The 19,988-nt window shown below is 31.2% G+C and overlaps 5 protein-coding genes across 11 annotated transcripts; 4 read left to right on the top strand and 1 right to left on the bottom strand.

Annotated features, from left to right (window-relative positions):
* Positions 1-816: 816 nt before the first annotated feature.
* LOC117604339 (testis-specific serine/threonine-protein kinase 3) lies at positions 817-2,250 on the top strand. 2 transcript variants are annotated; one of them, XM_034324291.2, is made up of 6 exons: positions 817-972; positions 1,051-1,220; positions 1,296-1,445; positions 1,507-1,780; positions 1,861-2,040; positions 2,107-2,250. In XM_034324291.2, the coding sequence occupies exons 1-6, from the start codon at positions 817-819 to the stop codon at positions 2,248-2,250; spliced, it is 1,074 nt and encodes a 357-aa protein (XP_034180182.1). The 2 variants fall into 2 exon arrangements, with proteins under 2 accessions (XP_034180182.1, XP_076545398.1); XM_076689283.1 differs by lacking the exon at positions 2,107-2,250 and having other exon boundaries at positions 1,507-1,788; positions 1,861-1,998.
* Positions 2,251-2,396: 146 nt separating this feature from the next.
* LOC117604338 (glycerol kinase 3) lies at positions 2,397-4,963 on the bottom strand. 2 transcript variants are annotated; one of them, XM_034324289.2, is made up of 10 exons: positions 4,824-4,963; positions 4,415-4,673; positions 4,122-4,339; positions 3,832-4,044; positions 3,636-3,746; positions 3,311-3,567; positions 3,002-3,207; positions 2,753-2,890; positions 2,597-2,674; positions 2,397-2,538 (listed from the first exon to the last, which is right to left on the bottom strand). In XM_034324289.2, the coding sequence occupies exons 1-10, from the start codon at positions 4,902-4,904 to the stop codon at positions 2,441-2,443; spliced, it is 1,659 nt and encodes a 552-aa protein (XP_034180180.2). In that variant the 5' UTR covers positions 4,905-4,963; the 3' UTR covers positions 2,397-2,440. The 2 variants fall into 2 exon arrangements, with proteins under 2 accessions (XP_034180180.2, XP_076545397.1); XM_076689282.1 differs by lacking the exons at positions 2,397-2,538; positions 2,597-2,674 and having other exon boundaries at positions 2,756-2,894.
* Positions 4,964-5,466: 503 nt separating this feature from the next.
* LOC117604337 (uncharacterized) lies at positions 5,467-9,942 on the top strand. 3 transcript variants are annotated; one of them, XR_004581415.2, is made up of 7 exons: positions 5,467-5,837; positions 6,359-6,616; positions 6,675-6,912; positions 6,989-7,269; positions 7,346-7,839; positions 8,191-8,777; positions 9,081-9,220. XR_004581415.2 is itself a non-coding variant. In XM_034324287.2 (7 exons), coding segments are annotated over exons 1-7 (1,830 nt in total). In that variant the 5' UTR covers positions 5,467-5,835; the 3' UTR covers positions 9,708-9,940. The 3 variants fall into 3 exon arrangements, 2 of the variants coding, with proteins under 2 accessions (XP_034180178.1, XP_034180179.1); XM_034324287.2 differs by lacking the exon at positions 8,191-8,777 and adding an exon at positions 9,394-9,940 and having other exon boundaries at positions 9,081-9,323; XM_034324288.2 differs by lacking the exons at positions 5,467-5,837; positions 8,191-8,777 and adding exons at positions 6,016-6,152; positions 9,394-9,942 and having other exon boundaries at positions 9,081-9,323.
* Positions 9,943-10,654: 712 nt separating this feature from the next.
* LOC117604445 (putative ATP-dependent RNA helicase DDX5) lies at positions 10,655-16,603 on the top strand. 2 transcript variants are annotated; one of them, XM_034324504.2, is made up of 6 exons: positions 10,655-10,815; positions 11,286-12,490; positions 12,565-12,624; positions 14,242-14,472; positions 14,561-14,749; positions 14,823-16,603. In XM_034324504.2, exons 1-6 carry the CDS (start codon positions 10,808-10,810, stop codon positions 14,984-14,986), a joined length of 1,857 nt encoding a protein of 618 aa, XP_034180395.1. In that variant the 5' UTR covers positions 10,655-10,807; the 3' UTR covers positions 14,987-16,603. The 2 variants fall into 2 exon arrangements, with proteins under 2 accessions (XP_034180395.1, XP_034180397.1); XM_034324506.2 differs by lacking the exons at positions 14,242-14,472; positions 14,561-14,749; positions 14,823-16,603 and adding an exon at positions 13,264-13,912.
* A 148-nt stretch (positions 16,604-16,751) lies between these two features.
* Pect (phosphoethanolamine cytidylyltransferase) lies at positions 16,752-19,460 on the top strand. 2 transcript variants are annotated; one of them, XM_034324517.2, is made up of 6 exons: positions 16,752-16,918; positions 17,347-17,484; positions 17,623-17,802; positions 17,878-18,304; positions 18,379-18,599; positions 19,229-19,460. In XM_034324517.2, the coding sequence occupies exons 1-6, from the start codon at positions 16,875-16,877 to the stop codon at positions 19,233-19,235; spliced, it is 1,017 nt and encodes a 338-aa protein (XP_034180408.1). In that variant the 5' UTR covers positions 16,752-16,874; the 3' UTR covers positions 19,236-19,460. The 2 variants fall into 2 exon arrangements, with proteins under 2 accessions (XP_034180408.1, XP_034180407.1); XM_034324516.2 differs by having other exon boundaries at positions 16,755-16,918; positions 19,242-19,460.
* The last annotated feature ends 528 nt before the right edge of the window (positions 19,461-19,988 follow it).

The raw sequence follows: 19,988 nt of genomic DNA, 5'->3' as shown, positions 1-19,988 counted from the left end.
CATTTTATTGTTGAATTATTTTCTCAATTGTTTCAATATTTCAAGATTGTATTGTTTAAATTTTTATTTTATGTTGTCTGTTTTGAATGGTTTCACGTTATTGTATATCTAATCCTAATAATTATGTTTTCCGTTACAGCATTTTATTGTTAAATTATTATTATTTTCTCAATTGTTTCTGATATTAGGATGTTAATTTTATTTTCTATTTCAAGATTGTATTGTTTAAATTTTTATTTTATGTTATATGTTTTGAATGGTTTCACGTTCTTATGATTTTAGGGTGGGTCACTAAAGTAGCCACCTCCATGTGGTGTGACCTGGTAATTGATATCGTTTTCTAAAGATAACTTTTAGAAAGCGATATCAAGCTAAGAGCTACGATAAAAAGATTTATATATTTTTTAATTGGGAAACAATAGTTTAAATTCAGAAAAGTATTTGCGGGATTGCAATATTACCATATAGAACGTATAACTATAGTAATTTTATAGTTCCTGAAAAAGGAACTTGTATGATTTTTGATTAATTACAAATGACTAATTACGATTTCGGCCTCGATGCTTGCATTGAGATATCGATCACAAACCGTATTTCAAATGTTAGCAATCGATTCTCGAATGGCCAATTTCAAATTAAAACCATCAAATTAATACAACATCAACAACACTTTTATAAAATTCTTTGAAACATGTAACTCAATAAATACAATGTCGCTTCAAGCACCGAACAAAAGTAAAGATGTGATCTATAATGTATAATATATTATATTTATTCATTAAAAATTTACAGCCAATATAACTATTTATACATAAGATGTCAAGCGCTCCAATAACAGATAATTCCCCAAAATCATTGTTAAAAACCGTAGACAATGAACATGAAAAAACGGAAAAGAAATTAACTGTTCTTGAAACGCATGGTTATGCTCTTGGAAAAACAATAGGATCCGGATCATATGCTACCGTAAAAGTATGTTATATAAAAGAAAACAATTTGTTAAGAATTAGTATTTATAAAAAAAGATACTGAACAAAATTATCGTAAAAGATTGCTAAATCTGGTCGACATGATTGCCATGTAGCAATAAAAATAGTTTCAAAGTTTCAAGCACCCGGCGAATACTTAAAGAAATTTTTACCCCGTGAAATTGAAGTAGTGAAAGGTTTAAGGCATCCGAATTTAATTCGTTTCCTCCAAGCAATTGAAACAACCCACCGGTCTGTCAATTTATTATATTCCTCGAATAAACAAAAATATACCTCACATAATAATTATAAATATTTTATATTTAGTGTATATATTATCATGGAATACGCCCAAAATGGTAGCTTATTAGACATAATAAGACTAGATACTTTTATCGATGAATTCCGTAGTCGTAGATGGTTTCGGCAATTATTAGAAGCAATTGATTATTGTCATGGACGCGGTATAGTTCATAGGTAAATTTGATAGCGTATATGAAAATAATTTATCATGAAATAATTTGTAATTTTATTTAAGGGATGTCAAATGCGAAAACCTTCTAATGGATTCCAACTTCAATGTTAAATTGTCTGACTTTGGATTTGCGCGTGGTCGTATGAAACCAAAGAATGGTATAAATCCATTAAGTGAAACTTTCTGCGGAAGTTATGCATATGCCTCGCCTGAAATATTAAAAGGAATCCCATATTTACCTCAACTGGCCGACGTATGGTCCATGGGTGTAGTACTTTATGCTATGGTTTACGGTCGGCTACCATTTGACGACACAAATTACAACCAACTTCTAAAGGTACCCAGGTACATTAAGAGAAAGAAGAATGTATTACTGTTTATGTAAAACTACAGTTACATTAGTTTACATTATTTTAGCAAGTTCAAAATAAGATTACATTTCCTAAAGAACCGAAGGTGTCTCAAGCTTGCCGTTCTCTTATCGCCCGAATACTTGTACCGCAACGAACACGGTTACACATTGATAATATAAGAAATGATGTTTGGCTTTCCGAATCGCTTGTCACAGTTCAAACTTCTACTAGCGATACCTTCGTGGTAAGATTTTACACCACCTTTCTTTGCTTAATTAACTGTTAATATTTATTTAATATGCTTCCACAGAATGCTCCATATACATTACCAAAGGCTAGTGAAATAACAGTGAATGAAAAGAATAAAAAATCAAACAAGCATGCTGATATTAAAGCTCGAAAATCATCCGATTTAAGTATAGATCAAAATAATAACTGTGTGTACCTGAAATAGATCGTATAACTATAAATTCTTAGTTTCATTTCACATCGAAATTATCACAGTATTATGGCACCTTTATTTATAAATAACGTTACTTTTATAAATTTAATAATTAGTACAATAATTAATAATTTAAGTAAACAGGACCTGCCCAAATGCATTATTGATGGAACATACAGTACATGGTACTGTGCTCGTTCAGTCATAACTTAGAATAATACTCCGCGAATATAAGTAAAATTACTGTACTTATCACAAAAATGCCAGGGGCAGTTATTTTGTGGATAGTACTGGTATAATCTGGAATAATATGTTATTATTATCTGCTAGTCTATTTGTATTTTATAATTATATTTACCCTTGGTATCAGTTGGTAGATCCCAACCTAAACTTCTCTCAATAGCCATTTTCCATTGCGAGTACATTATATCTCTTTCTGCAAAAAACATTATATTTTTAATACATGAATTAACGTACATATAAAAACGAAAAAAAAAAATCACATTAAAGATACCATTTTCGCTTATGGAAGGTAAAAAAGTATCACTTGGAACGGCAGAATCTATTTTCACATCCCATTTCCGTATACCATCTGCATTTCCGGCCGCTATCGCAGCTCCAAGTGCAGAAGTTTCACACATCATAGGCCTTACTTTCTTGTGAAATTGTACATTTGATCAGATATTTACATTACTGATTTACTCATTTTATTTCTACTACACATAAAATGATAAATGCTCGATAAAAAAAATATTTTGTTTACCAACTGGAATCCCGCATATGTCAGCTTGCATTTGCATTAACAAATTATTAGTAGTCATAGCACCATCTACCAACAGCTTAGATAAAATATATCCAGTGTCCTTTTTCATAGCGTCTAAAATGTCTCTTGTCTGAAAACAAACAGCTTGCAAAGTTGCCTTTATAATATGTGTACTATTAGTCTCTTCAGTAATTCCGCATATAACGCTGAAATATCAATACTTTGCAAGAGATATGTGAAAGTAACATCAATAAAGACCTTTAATTCTATTATAACGTGACCGTGATATTACATTATTATACTATTTACCTCCTTGCATCTTTTCTCCAATATGGAGCATACAATCCGGAAAATGCAGGCACAAACGTGACACGATTATCATGTGGTATTGTTTCAACAAGAGGTTCAATGTCTCTTATATGTTCTATCATTCCGAGATTATCCTTTAGCCACTGAATACCAGCTCCAGCTATTGCTACAGAACCCTCAAGGGCATATACAGGTGGTACATGTGGTCCAAACTGATAAGCAACTGTTGTCAATAGACCATAAGTTGATCTAACAATCTAAAAAAACTATTTATTAATATCTAATATGTGAACAAATATTTTTCCAATACAGAAGTTGACCTCACAGCAGTTCCAGTATTATACAAAAGGAAGCATCCAGTTCCATATGTGCTCTTTGCTTGGCCCTTTTGAAAACACATCTGACCTACTAATGCTGACTGTTGATCACCTAAACACTAAGTATAAATGCATATTCTTATGAAATAAATATATTAGGCGAAGTAATAGTCATTTACTTATTAATTATAAGATGAAACATACTCCTGATATTGGTACACCGGAGAGAATATCATCCTGTATATAACCATATATTTCAGACGAACTTCGAATTTCTGGTAAAATTTCTAATGGTATGTTGAAAAATGATAACAATGTTGGATCCCATTTCAAGGTAGAGATATTCATTAACATCGTTCGTGAAGCATTTGTAACATCTGTCGCATGGATACCAGAGTTTGTTCCTCCAGTTAAGTTCTATAATAAAAAAAAAAATTCTTCAAAACCTTTTGGTAGAAGAACATGTATCAATAAACATCTGCTACTAAACTGACCCAAATCAGCCAAGAATCAATGGTGCCAAACATGCACCGTTTCTGAACCCGAGCTTCATGAACAGAAGGCACATTATCTAATAACCATTTTAATTTTAAAGCACTAAAGTAAGGACTAATTGGCAAGCCACAAAGTGACTGCAGATAGTTCTTATTTTGATTACGTATCTTGTTTAATATATCATCTACAATGGAAGTAGTTCTCATATCCATCCACACTAGAAATTAAAATCCATTTATAAAATGTATTACTTATCTTATTTATTGTATTTACAGATAAAAGCAGGTGTTACCAATAGCATTATATAATGGTTCTCCAGTAACAGAATCCCATACAACTGTGGTTTCTCTTTGGTTTGTTACACCAACTGCAACTATATCGCTAGGATCTATGGCTAGTTGTTTTAAATTAAATACAGTTTGACGAATGCATTCCCTGACTGCCTTCAATATTTCTGTCGGATCTTGTTCAACCCATCCCTCTTTTGGACATAAGTGAGGTATAGAAATCTGATGATATGTTAATACTTCTGCTGTGTTTGCAGCAAATACCTACAATAATAATATATGAATTACTAAAATATTTATTTAGATGTAAGAAGGCTGATACAACAAACCAAAGGAGGTAAAGGTATTAACACATGTGTCATGTGCATTACAAAGTATCAAATTTATTACAGGTAATAAGTAAAATTGTAGTACCAAGAATCTTGCACTACTTGTCCCTTCATCGATTGCACCGATGAGGGGTCCGTAACTGCTTGTTGACTCATGTTTGTTCATTTCATAAAAAAATGATTAATTACTCGATCGTAATCAGTTTGCCGGTGGTTTAAACAATCAAATGTCACAAACATGAATGTGAAATTAACAGTGGAAGGTGCGAATTGACATGACGTTAAAAGATTAAGTAACTGATGAAATCATTCGTTAAAAATAAGCACTCCGGACCACGCGCACGTTACTGGCTGCTTCTCATCGATCGCCTTCTTCTTCGGCAACAAAAACTGCCATTTACTAATGTCACAGCCGGCTGTAGTTTCATGCTCGATTTTGAACCTGAACTCTAGTGTCATCTTTCTAAAGTATTGCGATTACTGAATCCGCGCCAGATTTAATCATGAACATTTCTTATTATTTACTATTTCTTAATCTAATAAAAACTAAGACTTCATTTAATCTTAGTTTTGACAGAAACTTAATTAAAAGATTATTATTTATTAATTAGAATGTGAGTTTTATTCAAAGTTAATAAGCTAGCTACAGAATTTGTAACATGTTCATAGAATGAGTTGAGTTTTACAAGAAACATTGCTGTCATTCTACTTTAAACTTATAATGATCTTCTATTGAAATTTTTCATTTTATTATACATTTTTTTGTTTCAATTTTTTCGTATTCGTGTATTACTACGCCGGTGCTGTCATGGAAACTGTTTATACGGAACTACTTTCGGAAGTTCACTTGTCAATTTGATCCACTGGATTTACCGGCAAGTTTAAAGATAAGCAACATAATTCATTTCCATTATTGTATTCATATTTCGCTCAACAAGAAAGTTCGAACTTTTCATTAAACTCAGTGAAACATTTAAAACCAGATTACTAACTATTATAATATTCGCTTCTACCGAAGTATCGATTAGCGTTCGTGAGTGACTGCAAAGCAGAATAATCTATTGCTCGTTGGTGTTTGAAGGTATTCCTATTTGAAAATGTAAGTGGAACATGACAATTAAGTTTAATGTTACATAATACAAGTTTATATTGAACTTTTTTATGTATATATTGTCCGAAGTAGAAATATTTGATTTAAATCCTTTTTTTCTGATGTGCACTAAGTAGCGCCGAATCGTATTGCAGGCAGTGCTAATCAATAATCAAAATTTACGATAAAAAGAAGTTGTGTTTTAATACATTGTTAAACCTATATTTGTTTTATTGTACATTCGTGAGAAATTTATGATTACTAGACTAAATCATAGTTAAAGACAATTCTTAAATCATCCCAACAAATAAATTTATTGAAAATGTATTTCACTTCTATTTATATAAATAGATATCATTTTTATTTCTTTCTCTTTGAATAAATATATTTGTACATCATTAGAAAATTACATCTTCTATTTTTCACAAATATTAAGTTTATGATTACTAATTTTATTTATAAGTAAAATAAGGATTTTACAATTAATATACTGTACTTGTTATAAATTTACAATTATGTTATGTGTTTAGGTTTTCTCGTGATAGAGAACATAATAGAGGCCGTAGAGGTGGTATTTCCAGAGGTAGCATTAGAGGAGGTGTTGAAAATATTCGTGGAAACAGTATTAGTAGATTTGGTGGACGTGGTAGAGGGACTACAAATAATATTCGTGGTAGTATAAAAGGCAAACAACCTGGAGGGACTCTTAGAAAAATCATTTGGGATGTACGGTCGTTAGAACCTTTACGTAAAGATTTTTATATTGAACATCCTTCAGTTAGAAACAGGTATAAATTATAAAATCTAATTTTTCAATGGAAAATTAATATATGACATTTATATTAGATCAAAAGAAGAAGTGGGCCAATTTCGAGAAAATGCTGAGATAACTGTGAAAGGTGACAATATACCTAATCCTATTCAATATTTTGAAGAAGGAAATTTTCCACCTTATGTGTTAGAAGTTATACATAAGCAAGGATACTCTCAACCTACAGCAATTCAAGCACAAGGATGGCCTATTGCACTCAGTGGCAAAGATCTAGTTGCCATTGCTCAAACTGGATCTGGAAAAACACTTGGAGTGAGATTAGAGATATATAGTCTTTCTTTAATTACCATTTATGGTGTATACAAGATTCAAAATTTTCTCATTTCAGTATATTCTACCAGCAATTGTACATATCATACACCAGCCAAGACTTAGTCCTGGTGATGGTCCAGTTGCTCTAATCTTAGCTCCTACCAGAGAACTAGCTCAACAGATTCAAGAAGTAGCTAACTGTTTTGGAGAATCATCAGGTGTTAGAAACACTTGTATTTTTGGTGGTGCACCCAAAGGTCCACAGGCACATGATCTAGAAAGAGGTGTTGAGATATGTATTGCTACACCAGGTAGACTTATTGATTTCTTAGAAAGAGGAACTACAAATTTACGCAGGTATAATTATTATTTTAATTAAAAGCGAATGTAATTCGTGTATTTCGAGGTACAATTAAATCTGATGTTTTCTTAGGTGCACATATTTAGTACTAGATGAAGCTGATAGAATGTTAGATATGGGTTTTGAACCTCAAATAAGAAAAATAATTGAACAAATCCGACCTGATAGACAAGTTTTAATGTGGTCAGCTACATGGCCGAAAGAAGTTCGAGCTTTAGCAGAGGACTTCCTAACTGACTATATGCATCTTAATATTGGTTCTTTGACTCTGTCAGCTAATCATAACATTATTCAGATCGTGGACGTTTGCCAAGAATTCGAAAAGGATTTAAAATTATATAGATTACTTCAGGAAATTGGAAACGAAAAAGAGAACAAAACGATCATTTTCGTTGAAACGAAACGTAAAGTTGATGATATTACGAGAAATATAAGGCGAGATGGATGGCAAGCATTGAGTATTCATGGTGATAAAAATCAACAAGAAAGAGATCACGTACTACAAGAATTTAAAAGCGGAAGGGCTCCTATTCTAGTTGCAACAGATGTTGCTGCTAGAGGTTTAGGTATGTATTATTTTTTAATATATAGTATTTAGATATTTCGAAGTCGAATGAATCTGGGAATCGGCAACACTTATTGGATTAGCCAGTGATGCGTTACTAATAAAACCAGTGGACAGCTATGTATGTAGCAATGTGTGATTTATTAAAAGTTTCATGTAGCAGAGCCCTGAAAATGCACATTGATCAGACTATATTTTTAATTTGCTTTTAAGTTATAGTATGTTAAATATTTTAAACAGGTTTGTATTTTTATATTGTATACTAATCGAATATATAAGATTGAATTTATATAAAGGGTTCTAACAAAACACACAAAAGCTACCACTAAGACTGTCTACTTTTTTTTTTCAGAGGCACAGAGTACCCTAAGTGAACGCGGTGTACTGCCAGTATTGGGCAGACACAGTGAACATTTTATTTTTCTTTGCTTGTATTGTATTAATAATTATAATATTAACTTTGATACATATTTTAAAGAGCATATTTCTAAATTGAGAATTTTCATTAAATTCAGTTTTAATATGAAACTAAAGAATTTGATACAAAGATTTCAGTTTTATGAGAAAAAAATTATTATTTTATTAAGGGTTCGTGATAAGATAATTGTATATTTTAGTATAACTTAATCTGTACTTTCTACACTTTAAGTATCTCGAATTATTTTATTTTTATTTATTCATTTATCGGTACAATGATTGATCCTCAAGCGTTTTCTAGTGCCTCTAGTTCTTAAAATTATTATCTATTGCCTAATAAGGTTAATGCATACAGGCTTAAACCTTAAAATGCTGCCTTTATCCCAAACCAGACACCACGCTGTGTCTGTCTAATCTCTAGGCCAACAATACATTTCCATATGAAACCAACTGAATAGCTCCACATTTAAAAGTAATTGGGGCTGTTCTTGCTGATTTTGAAATGGAATTTCCAGCTAAAAGGTGGGTGGTTTTCAAACCTGATATTCAGAGAAATTTTATTTTTAAGTGAAAATCTAGATTCTATTTAATAAAAGTTATTGAAAATGTACAATATAAACATATAATATGTTTACAATTTGTTCTCAACCACTTTATGCATTTAATATTAAGCATTTTATATAAGTAATTTCCCAAGTTTGAAGATCATTCTATGAGCTCAATGCAACCAACATATGGGGTGATGATTATTACAAATAATATGAATAATATGTATTATTTTAAACAACGGGAATGCTTCCATTCGTTTTTTACGTTTTGTCACAGATGTGGACGATGTCAAGTATGTAATAAACTTTGATTATCCATCATCATCAGAGGATTACATACATAGAATCGGTCGTACCGGACGAAGAAGGCAGACCGGAACTGCTTATGCATTTTTCACAACCCATAATATGAAACATGCTGGAGACCTAATAGAAGTATTAAGAGAAGCAGGACAAAATATAAATCCTCGACTTACTGAAATGGCAGAATTGGCTAAATCTGGCAATCCTGGAAATAGAAGTATGCTCTCAAACTATTTTTAATTATTGTTTAATACAATTTCATAATGCGTGTATTTTTAATATAAAAGGTGGAAAACGGTTTATGGGTACTGATAGAAGTAACGGTAGACGCGGTAGTAATGATAATAGGGGAAGAGGCGTTTCTACAAGAGGAAGAGGTCTTGCCGGTGGTCGTAGTGGAAATACTTATCAATCTACTTCAAATGGCTATTCAGGTTCAGATTACAGTAGTTATAATAATTCAAAACAAGGCAACACAATTCATCAGAACTCAGGATATGGTTACAATACACAAAGATCGTATGGACAAAGTAGCTTGGCTCAAAGTTATGGAGGAGATAGTTATGGAAATACCTATCAATACAGAGGTACAACGTATTAAAACTATGTTAACAGTATTAAAAAAAAGAACATTTCATTAAACAGTGTTAATAGTAATACACTTAGTTAAATTTGTGTTAAACATAAAATAGAATAAAATAAAAAGTACACAGAACATGAAATTGGAACCAAAAAATATATATGCAATTAATGAATATATATAGAATTAGTGTGATAATGGTCAAAATAAAATTTGTTAAATGTATATGTATGATTAAACAATCAAGAAATAAAGATTAAAATTTACTTAAATACATAATACTTAAAAACTCTGAATGGTAATGGATATATTATGTTGTATTTAAATATAATATATTTCGATATCTTATGTTATATTATAAAACTTGTTTTATTTTAAAAAGCGTTTAAAATGAAACTACTGTTCTGAAAATTAACACATGTTAAGTAAGATAATTCTTAAAAATATATATCAATTATTGTTAATTTATTAAGTTACGATTTTATATAAATTTTAATAAAGTTGTGGTGTCACTTCCAGTGTATAAAAGGGACAAAATTTATTCATTTCAATTTATTTTACTTTATAAAGATTTCAAAAATACAGTTCATAGAGATTAAATCTACACTAAAAATAAAGAAATTGTAACAAAATTGATTTTGTAATATTTCGCTATTGTAAATTCAATTAATAAAATTGTTTTTTTCTTTTATACATTAAAATAGAATCTTTAAAGGTCGAAAGATATGAAAATGTGATGAAATTTAATTTTAATTTTAATGTTATATGTATTTCCGTATATGTTCCCCTTCTCGATGTCATTATTTCCGGCATTTTTCATATACAAAAATATTAAAAATTAATGTTTGGAAAAGAGATAACTGTTCAAATGTAAAACATTAATAAATAATATTATTTATGTATTATTATGTATAAATAATGACAGTAATAAGAAGTATAAAGTAATATAAGCTAAAGAGGGACTATTTCCTGATACGTCACGACGCCATGACATTAGTTTCGCAGATCCCTTTTAGATCGTGGAAGGAGTGGAACGTACTTTTCGTTAATTCTGCTCCTCAATATACTGATTTATTCAAGAATATCAACCTATTTTCAAATTAAAAGTACTACATATCTGCATGAGAATGTAAGTTGAATAAGATTTTTATTAAAATTACGTGAAATTATCACTTTTTTGTGAATTTTTTTACTGACATTTTAACGTCTATGATTGACTATGCTTTACTCCATATTGCTTCTTTACTAACGAAACTTTTTGCTTCCATAATATAGAAAAGATCTCTACTATTAGAAATAATTAGTTGAAAATTAACTTGAGTATTTTAATATTAAAAATATTTTTGCATAAATTTATAAATGTATGTATATATTTTATAACTATAATTTTATAAACGCATAGCACGTGTTTAATGTATATTAATAAAATTAGATATAACTTAAACCTATAATATGTTATAAATAATGTAATGTACCATTTGTAGCATACTGTAATTATATATTTAATACGATTTCTTGCAATTAAACATACTTCCAAATATGTATTATCAGAAACTTGTATGCTGTTCGTATCTAACTAAAAGTACATTTATTTTCAAGGGCATACCGTGATCGCGAACGTGGTGACAGAAGAGGAGGTGGAGCACGCGGAGGTGGTCGTTTTGGTGGTCGGGATGGAAGTAGTGGAGGTAGTAGATTTGGTAGCAGTTCCAATAGAGATAATAGTTTTGGAAACAATAACTTTAAAAATCGTCAACCTGGTGAACGGCTTCGTAAACCAAGATGGGATATGAATACGTTACAGCCATTTAGAAAAGATTTTTATCAGCCGCATCCTAATGTATCCACCCGAACTACGCATGCAGTTGAAGCTTATCGTTCGGATAAAGAGATTACTGTAAAAGGAACAAACGTGCCAAGTCCGAACATATTCTTTGAAGAAGGTGGATTCCCAGAATATGTATTAAACGAAATTCGCAGACAAGGTTTCGGAGAGCCAACCGCAATTCAAGCACAAGGTTGGCCTATTGCTTTGTCTGGTCGTGATATGGTTGGAATTGCTCAGACAGGATCTGGCAAAACATTAGCATATATTTTACCAGCCATTGTACATATAAATCAGCAACCTAGATTAAATCGTGGCGATGGACCTATAGCTCTTATTTTAGCACCGACGAGAGAACTTGCACAGCAAATTCAACAAGTTGCATCAGACTTTGGGGTTTCGTCTCAAGTGAGAAACACGTGTATCTTCGGTGGAGCTCCAAAAGGTCCTCAAGCTAGGGATTTAGAGCGAGGTGTTGAAATTTGTATAGCAACACCAGGACGTCTTATTGACTTCCTAGAACGTGGTACAACGAATTTACGTAGATGTACATATTTAGTACTAGACGAAGCCGATAGAATGCTTGACATGGGCTTCGAGCCCCAAATTAGGAAAATTGTAGAACAAATCAGACCCGATAGACAAACTCTTATGTGGTCAGCGACGTGGCCAAAAGAAGTTCGTAACCTTGCGGAAGAATTTTTAACTGACTATATACAAATTAACATTGGTTCTCTGCAATTAGCAGCTAATCATAACATTCTTCAAATTGTCGACGTATGCGAAGAGTTTGAGAAAGAGGGTAAACTTATGAAACTTTTGGAAGAAATTTCAAACGAGCCAGAAAATAAGACAATTATTTTTGTTGAAACCAAGAGGAAAGTGGACGATATAACGCGTGCAATTAATAGGTACGGATGGCAAGCAATTGGCATCCATGGAGATAAAAGTCAACAAGAAAGAGATTATGTATTAAATCGTAAGTGTTAATTGAATACTTTTAGATATATATATATAAATATATTCAGCTCAATACCAGAGAATTTGTTTTAGAATTCCGGAATAGCAGATCTGCCATTTTAGTAGCTACGGATGTTGCAGCGAGAGGATTAGGTAAGAATCCGTTCACACATTAGTGGGTATGATGTAAGGGTCAGGCTGCGATGGTTATTTCACGTTTGTAAGAGTTGTATTATTGTGACGTGGCAACGGATAACGGCATGTGCCAGACTGATTATTGACATTAGTCTTCGTATGAATGGAAATTATCTTTAAAAAGAAGCATAGGTTTCAGAACAATTAATTAACACAGCGATCCACGCTTTTTTTTTTTTCATTTTATTTAAAATATTATTTTCATTTATTTTCGTTAAATTACATAGGGAACTTAATGATACATTGTACAAAACATAAAAATAGAAATTAATGCTATTCTCATCTTTTCAGCGCAACAGTAGAGATATTTTATAATTTGTTCAGTTTTATTATAGCTTAGGTGGATTTTGACGTACTTTTAATTTTTTATAATAGTATATAAATTTTATATATTTTTAATGAAATTTGATTGATTACACTGTAATGTTTCAACTACAAATCTATGTGATTAGTAAAATTAAAAGTAAGTCAAAATATTTCAGTGTATAAAATTAGATTAGGTGAACAGGTAAGATGATAGAAGGCTCTTTAAATTTTGTTCTGATTGAGAAAAGTCTTGTCAGTCTGGTATTAACGTGCTGTTCTATGTGTTTTCAGAGGCACATGCGACGGAGTTTTATCAATGATAAGAACTCTGGAGAGCTTGCTTTGGAATATATAATTGAATGGGGCGTGACTGCTGGTCTCTGTCCCCGCACAACAAGCTAACCTAACGCTGTGCCTCGGCCCACCCGTGCCACTTGAAAAAACACACTCTCACTCTGTACCTGCGACGGTCCAAAGTATGGAAGTCATAGAGTTAGGGTATCTAGCATACAAGGACTGCTGAAGCGGATAGATGTTTTACCACTTACATTCTTAGATTAGAGGGATAGGGAATGAGATTACATTGTTTTGCAGTGATGAAACACTAAATGAAAATGTTTATATTTCAATATACATAATGCATTTGGCAACACTTAGAAATTTAATGAATTCTCAACATTGCAAAACAATTGTTTCTATTACGCATATAATGGAATGCATGTGGGGTTGATCGGAGAATGCACACGGTGCTCATCCAATGTTACAACCTCACGGAAGTAATACACAAGGATCAAATTTTGAAAGACCAGCACAGATCCATACTTTGGTGCGGGAGAGAAGGGTGTGAAGTTGCTAAGAGTAAATATACAGCTCGCTAACGCATAAAGTGAGAATTCCATGAGAACCATCTGAGCTCTGATTCCTCTACATTTCCAAAAATGTATTTACGTTTCCAGCTTTTGGCAACCACAGGTAAATAATATAAACCTGCTCTTTGTGGTCAATTCGTTTCTGTACTTCATGTAAAAATTGTAGATGGAATTAAGAATTTTATACAAATTTCTAATAATAGTTCATATCTTAAATTGTATATCAATAGGCCCAATCGTACGTGAACAAATGAACTCCCATTATACATTTAATTCCATCTATATTAAACATGGTATTATATTTGTTAATGCTTTAATTAATTCGCTTTGTAAGTTAACTGAACCACAAAGACTCAAATTATTTACGTTTTCGATGATTATAACTTGTAATATTGTACAGATGTGGAGGATGTTAAGTTTGTGATAAATTTGGATTATCCGTCCAATTCTGAAGACTATGTGCATCGTATCGGACGTACGGGACGTTCACAGCGTACAGGAACCGCGTACGCATTTTTCACACCTGGTAACGCACATAAGGCTGGTGACTTAATTCAAGTTCTGGAAGAAGCAAAACAAGTTGTGAATCCTAAACTGTACGAATTATCAAGGAATCCAGGCGTTTATAAAAGTACGACTTCATTTTTACTTAAATTACATAATTTATTTTCTTTAATTCAGTATCACTAATTTGTATGTTACCATTTTGTTTTTTGCAGGAGGTCGTTATGGTGGACGTAGTGGAGGTGGTAGTGGACGTGGTTCCGGAGGTCGTGGAGGAGGTTCTCGGGGTTCTCGAGGAGGCCGCGATGGAGACAGAGGTGGACGGTTTGATCGTTCGAACGGAGGCGGAGACCGAGGAAATAAATGGAATGGAAATAATAGCAGTTTAACTTCAAATAAAAATTGTAATATATTTATAATTTAATTAAAATTGTTTATCTCTTGCCTTGCATCGTTAAGTATTTCTTCTTTATTTAGGTGGTATAGGAGGAAGCAATTACGGTAGTAAAACTTTCTCACAAAATAGTTATGGTGGAGCTTCTGGTGGTGGCTCCAGCAGTTACAGTCAGAATGGCAGTGGGTACGGAGGAAGTGGGGGAGGAGGTGGTGGAAGTAGTTATAGGCAACAAAATGGTTATTAATTTAAAAACAATTAATTTTAAACAAAAGTTTTATGTAATATAGTGAAAAAAAGAAAAGAAACAGAAGAAGCAATGTCTTACTTGAAATAGAACATTTTCAATATAACATGCTTCTTATTTGAATACAGAGTAAAATACATGTGGTATTATTGCCGATGATTGATCATATTAACAATTTCGGTTATGTCGATTCAAGGACATTCATAAGCATTCTCTTTTTTTTAGTGAAAAAAGAAAATATATATGTATAAGTGTAACAGTAGGTAGATTATTATTAATGACAACTTCTCATTTATGATTCTTGCAACTGCAACTGTTTATTCGCTCAAAACAGAATTTATTGTTTATCGGTCTTATAAAACTTACGATTTATTTTATATACATCAAAGAAGAAGAAATTTTATTTTGCAAGATCCAACAGCAATGCCAGTTGGTATTTGCTCCTTAAAGTAAATCACCTTTAAGAAGCAAAAAGTTATATTAACTTAAAAAATAATTTATAATAAATTGTTTTGTAATAGAAATTTATTAAGTTGTAAGTGCATGAATCATTATTTAAAAACGTACAATACATTGCACTGTATTAAACTTAAGAGGGTATGGACACCCAGCGTATTGTAGTATTAAAAATTTAATAAAATAGTATAAGTATGGAACCTAAATAATTGTATACAAAATTTCATTACCATAATTTGCTTTTCTTCCGAGGAAAGTAAATTGAATCATTAAAATTCATAATCCGACTTAAAAATATTTCAAATTACAAATTCATATATAAGTAGCATATTATGATCTCATTACAGAAATGGTAAATTACATTTTATTCGTTGAAATAATATTGTCATATGATTATTTGGGACTTTAGTTGTCTAACGTTTTGATCGCCGGCAAAATATACATTATGATAATCGATACTGATACGAGCAATCAGTGCTATTCTTCAAAAAGAGATACCTTTCTCATTCATTGGTTGAAGTGGTTATCAGAAGTCATGCGATCAGGTCAGAGTTTATTGATTCATTCCAACATATATAAATGTTCTGTACAGTTACAATTTTGCGATATTACTAGACCTGTTACAACTGGCGATTATGCGTGCCTGTTTGATTGCTTTTTGCACTAGTAGAATTCTCATTGTAACATCATCATTTCTTTTTATAGTATTTAACGTACAATATATTAATGTGTATATTTCAGTGTTCCATAATATTGCGTGAATATATTTTTCGATGTCGGTTAAATAAATGGAAAAAACTGTTATATCGAAATTCTATACAGAAAATATTAATGTCTTGTCGATAATTAAATTTTGTAGATCTGAAATCGTCATAATATTTTTATATTGTACAATGTTGTCCAATAAATAACGGAAGTATTCCATCTTCATTATAACAATACTGTAATTGTATCATTGCGTATTATTATTCCATGCTTAGTGTATTTTCATTCGATTTTATGTTTAATTATAAAATGAAACCTGTGAAATGTATGATACTACTTATAACAAGTAGTTATAAGTGAAAACAGTTCAATCTTTTTATGAAATGAGGTACTTAATTTTTAGGTAACAAGTTGCACATATAACTGTACATTATTTCACACAGTCAATATACAAATGTAACTGTAAAGTTATGTAAATCTTTATTTTATGCAAATCCCATGGTTGAGTTTAGTGATCAACGTTCCATTTATCAAATATTTACAAGGATAAATTGTAATACAGGTGGGGACGAAAGTGGTGGGGCTGCGGTTGATAGAAGACGTATGATGCGCGAGGCGGTGACGCGCGTAGTACATTCCAAGATCTGTTGTGGCGCGGTCACTAGTCCTCTGCTGTTATTTATTGAACGAAAAGGAGTGTTATCTTTTAAATATCAGCACCTTCATTATGACAGAAGACCGCAAGGAAGTACGAGTATGGTGCGATGGTTGGTAAGTTCTGATGAAATCAGCTTCGTTATTACTTTGAACTTCTTGTAAATACTTATTCGAAATTCTGGATGACTTTGATTTTTCGCTAATAACATGCCGATCGTTAATATTTAATATGTGTAATACAGTGCTATGTACAGTAAAAAAGTATTGTAACAGTAGAATTACAACGACAGTATTGAACGTTCAGTATCTTTTGTAGTGCATTGTAATCATACTTTTATAATACATTTATTTTTCATGTTATCTTCCTTTATACTTATATGACATGTTCTATTTCACGCGTGAGATTATTTATCGAATTCTTGCTATCTTGAACTTTTAATAGCGGTGAATTACACCATTGCATTAACTTGTTGAAACTTACCGGCATTCCGTATTTGAATCGTAGAAATATTTTTATTTTATACTTGTATTTTTTAATACAGCTACGACATGGTACATTTCGGCCACGCGAATTCTTTGCGACAGGCGAAAGCATTAGGTGATTACTTAGTTGTCGGTGTACATACAGATGAAGAAATTACTAAACATAAAGGACCTCCAGTGTTCATGGAACAGGAAAGGTATGATTTTATTTCAAGAAGAAATTTGAATTTGAAATTTTTATAGAATTTCATTTTAACAATATTTTATTAGAGAATATGGTACTTTTGGAATAATATATTCAGTAACTATTGTATAACTTGATATATTTGTGTTAGGTACAAAATGGTTCGTGGAATTAAATGGGTAGATGAGGTGGTAGAAGGTGCACCTTATGTTACAACATTGGAGACATTAGATAAATACAACTGTGATTTTTGTGTACATGGTGATGATATTACTATGACAGCAGATGGTATAGATACATATCATTTGGTAAAATCAGCAGGTCGCTATAGGTATACATAAAATATTCCAATGATAATTATGTAAATTAAATTTAAATATATTACAAAGACTCTTCGTTATTATAGAGAGGTTCAAAGAACTGCTGGTGTATCTACAACCGATTTAGTAGGACGTATGCTTTTAATGACACGTCAACACTTTAGACAAGGAGATAGCGAATATACTGTTGATAGAGAACCCAGCAAAAGGATGGGTCAAGATAGAACAGCTAGAAGTCCATGGACAGGCTGTTCACAGTTTTTACCTACTACACAAAAAATTATTCAGTTTAGTGATGGAAAAAGTCCACAACCTGGAGATAAAATAGTTTATGTAGCAGGAGCATTTGATCTCTTTCATGTTGGTCATTTAGATTTCTTAGAAGTGGCAAAGAAAGAAGGAGATTATCTTATAGTTGGACTTCATACAGATCCAGTAGTTAATCGGTACAAATGTGGTAATCATCCAATCATGAATCTTCATGAAAGAGTGCTCAGTGTATTAGCATGCAAGGTAAGAAATTAATTTGAAATCATAGTAAAATATATTACAGTATACTTAAAGCTTGTTATTTGATTTGTACATAGTATGTTAATGAAGTAGTAATTGGAGCACCATACGAAGTGACAAAGGATCTAATGGAACATTTTGATGTATCTGTTGTTTGTCATGGTCAGACTTCTATAATGCCTTGTGAAGATGGTTCAGATCCATATGCTGAACCTAAAAGACAAAATAAATTTAAACTTTTGGACAGTGGTAATGACATGACAACAGAAAAAATTGTTGAACGCATTATTCTTCACAGGTATGTTGTGTTCATGTATAATAATACTTAGAGTATGTAAAAATTTTATTAATCTTCATTTGTGTTAGAATTAAATACCACTGCTTTCTTAGATTACATCTGTCAGTACCAAAAAAACATAATTGCTTTGTTTTTAAATCTAACTTGAGTAGTGACATTAATCTGCATTTGAGGTCATGACTCATTAAAGTATAAAATTACCTATTCGTCTCTCAAGATATGTTTTTTAAATAGTACAACAAAAAATATACTGTATGCAGTTATTTATCTTCCTAGGTCAAATGAACTTCATAAAATAATTAAGAACTTGAACAACCGTTGATCCGTCCAATTTTGCCATATTACATTTTGTAATTCCCTATTTCACCTGCAATAAACACTTATTTCTTTACTTTACTTTATAATTTTTTCATCATTCATCAACTCATGCTTTTGTAATGGGATATGCAATTTTATGCTAATAAAAAAACACATCATGGATTCATCTTGTACTTTCATTTATTTTTAGTCTGTGTAAGTGTATGTTTTTTTATTTTGTAAGAAATGTAATTTTAGAATAACAATGGAAATTTTAAAAATCATTTGCATATCCCAAGTCTTTAAGACAAACCAATCATGTTTTGATCTAGTGATTAATTACAGGTTGGAATTCGAAGATAGAAATTTAAGAAAAGAGAAGAAAGAACTGGCAGCATGCGAAGCCCTTACGAAGTCTCAGAAAAATGAAAGGACTAAATAATTTACTCTGTAGACTCAGAGTGTGTGATAATCATATTTTATAGAATACACTTGTAAATACGATATCACACCGACATGTTACGTATTTAATTTTATTCGAAAAATATATGTGGTTTAAATATTTATAGTAACGCTGGTATCTAAAGTATTGACACATTGAAGTGTTATTTTTCACTCCCGAAAACTCAACGAAGGATAAAAGGCAACGATAGAGGTATACAAAAGATCGTGAATATCTGTAAACTTAAGTATTTTTTAATTAGAAAGACTTAAGGAAAGATATTTTATGTTACTCTATTTATAAACGGACGCCTATATATTTGGTATTACTGTGTTACTTATAAAGTTTGTATTAAAAGGAAATAATTTCAACACTACATTTTTGTGTTACATGCAAATTGTGGTTTTAAATGTGGATATTATTCATATATTTTATATTTTTAATTTATTATTATACAAATTTTGTAAGTTTTATCAATTACGGATAATTATTACTACTTTAGCGCTGAGAATAATTTTCATAAACTTATAAATTAACAAGTATATTCTATAAAATAATTAAAACCAAAGCCGTAATATTTTTTCGTCGACAATTTTTTTATATAATGTAATTTATAATTTGCTTCTTTACGTATAGTAAGTAAAAAATAA

The sequence above is a fragment of the Osmia lignaria genome, chromosome 7 (assembly GCF_051020975.1).
Source record: "Osmia lignaria lignaria isolate PbOS001 chromosome 7, iyOsmLign1, whole genome shotgun sequence".
In the NCBI taxonomy this organism is placed as follows: domain Eukaryota; kingdom Metazoa; phylum Arthropoda; class Insecta; order Hymenoptera; family Megachilidae; genus Osmia; species Osmia lignaria.
This window is presented reverse-complemented; position numbering and strand designations above follow the sequence as displayed.